Genomic DNA, 1,502 nt, shown 5'->3' with positions numbered 1-1,502 from the left:
TCAGAACCCCAAACTCTTAATCAAAAGAATAATTAGTTCACAAAAGCACAATGTTTCCTAATTTCACCAGCTTTCCCACTAAGAACTCCAATATTATTCATCTTCTGCATTGACACCATAAAATCATGGAAAAAACTACAAAAAGCTTTAGGTGATGTTTGTTGGTAAACATAAGCCCTAGTTTCTGGATCATGGAGGAGAGCTTCATCAGATATAAATAGTCCTCTTTTCTTACTCACAGCAGTAAAGTATTTTTCATCGAACTTTTTAGAGCTTCCTGGATCCATTTCGATTGTCGCCTTTATTAGATCTCCTGGTTTACATTGTTTCTTTAACAGCACAATGTAGCTTGGGTCAAGGGACGGGTCTGTATCGCCTTTACCCGTGAAGTTGTATAGCCGATTTGTGACTCCAATGCAATGTGATATACCTATAGTGTGGCTACCTGCATTTTTTATATTGATGTATCGAAAATCATTTCTAGGGTTTCAAATTAAGACCTAGATAAATGCATGCATTAGTTCATACTTGCATGAATGGTTAATATATACTTGGGTACTTGAACATAGGAAGATATGTGAAATGTATTTACATATATATGGTTATATACCTGAGAGGACTACAAGGTCTTTAACACTTAGACCCTGTGCTAGAAAGAATGCCTTCAATGTAGTGATATTATGGAAAGGTCCTGGTAGAGTTGCAAAGACATCGGGTGCTCGTGATACTCGCCCGTCTCTTCTGCCTGTTGGTACATTCCAGTATGGTCCATATATCTAATAACAAAACAAATATATTATGTCTGCGAAAATAGTCCAACGCAGAGAAAGGGAATAATGACTCATAACCAAGGTAACAATAACTAGGAATTCTCCACTCGTTGGCCGTTAATTATAAACGCCCGATGACAGTGTATAGGGTTTCCAACTAGTTACCAGTTAGTTTTGAGTTGGATGGTCACAAACTCACGTAGTAGCTGATTATGTCTTACCATTCCTACAGAATCCCTTGAAGATAATGCTATGATATCTGCACATGAAACTACTCCGGGGCACTCTTTCTCTAGGGCTTTCTTAATGGCATCGATCACTTCGAACCCTCTTGAGGTTAAATTGGGAATTGCATCTTTCTCAGCTGGGTTCTTCTTGCTTGTAGATTTCAAAAGAACAGAAGCATCACAACCCTGAAAAGGCACATAAAATTATTAAGAAAATAAGCAAACCATAATATGCAAAAGATATCAATTTATAACTAATCAATATGAAGAACTACGTACGTACCCTAACAAAACAATCGTGAAAGTTCATCCTCAACAATGCAGGAGCAAGAGTTTGATCTTCCGACATGAAATTATAGGTCGTCTTGTAAACGATTTGTACTGCATGAGGACATGTCTTCTCGTAGAAACCTAATGTCAAGTACGGGCCAACATTTGTTGTTTCTAAATTCACAACAAGAAGAACAAGAAGCAAAAGTGAGAGAACTCTTAGGATAGCCATGAC

General features: G+C 37.5%; 1 protein-coding gene across 1 annotated transcript; it reads right to left on the bottom strand.

Annotated features, from left to right (window-relative positions):
- On the bottom strand, nucleotides 1-1,502 carry LOC147560375 (peroxidase 1-like). The gene is made up of 4 exons (XM_086657992.1): nucleotides 1,281-1,502; nucleotides 992-1,183; nucleotides 611-776; nucleotides 1-445 (listed from the first exon to the last, which is right to left on the bottom strand). Exons 1-4 carry the CDS (start codon nucleotides 1,497-1,499, stop codon nucleotides 33-35), a joined length of 990 nt encoding a protein of 329 aa, XP_086514118.1. The 5' UTR covers nucleotides 1,500-1,502; the 3' UTR covers nucleotides 1-32.

Source organism: Eschscholzia californica, unplaced genomic scaffold (genome assembly GCF_041429995.1).
Source record: "Eschscholzia californica isolate CP2 unplaced genomic scaffold, dmEscCali1.0.p SCAF_2, whole genome shotgun sequence".
Classification (NCBI taxonomy): Eukaryota; Viridiplantae; Streptophyta; class Magnoliopsida; order Ranunculales; family Papaveraceae; genus Eschscholzia; species Eschscholzia californica.
The sequence above is the reverse complement of the archived record's forward strand: the minus strand, read 5'-3'. Positions and strand labels throughout refer to the sequence as shown.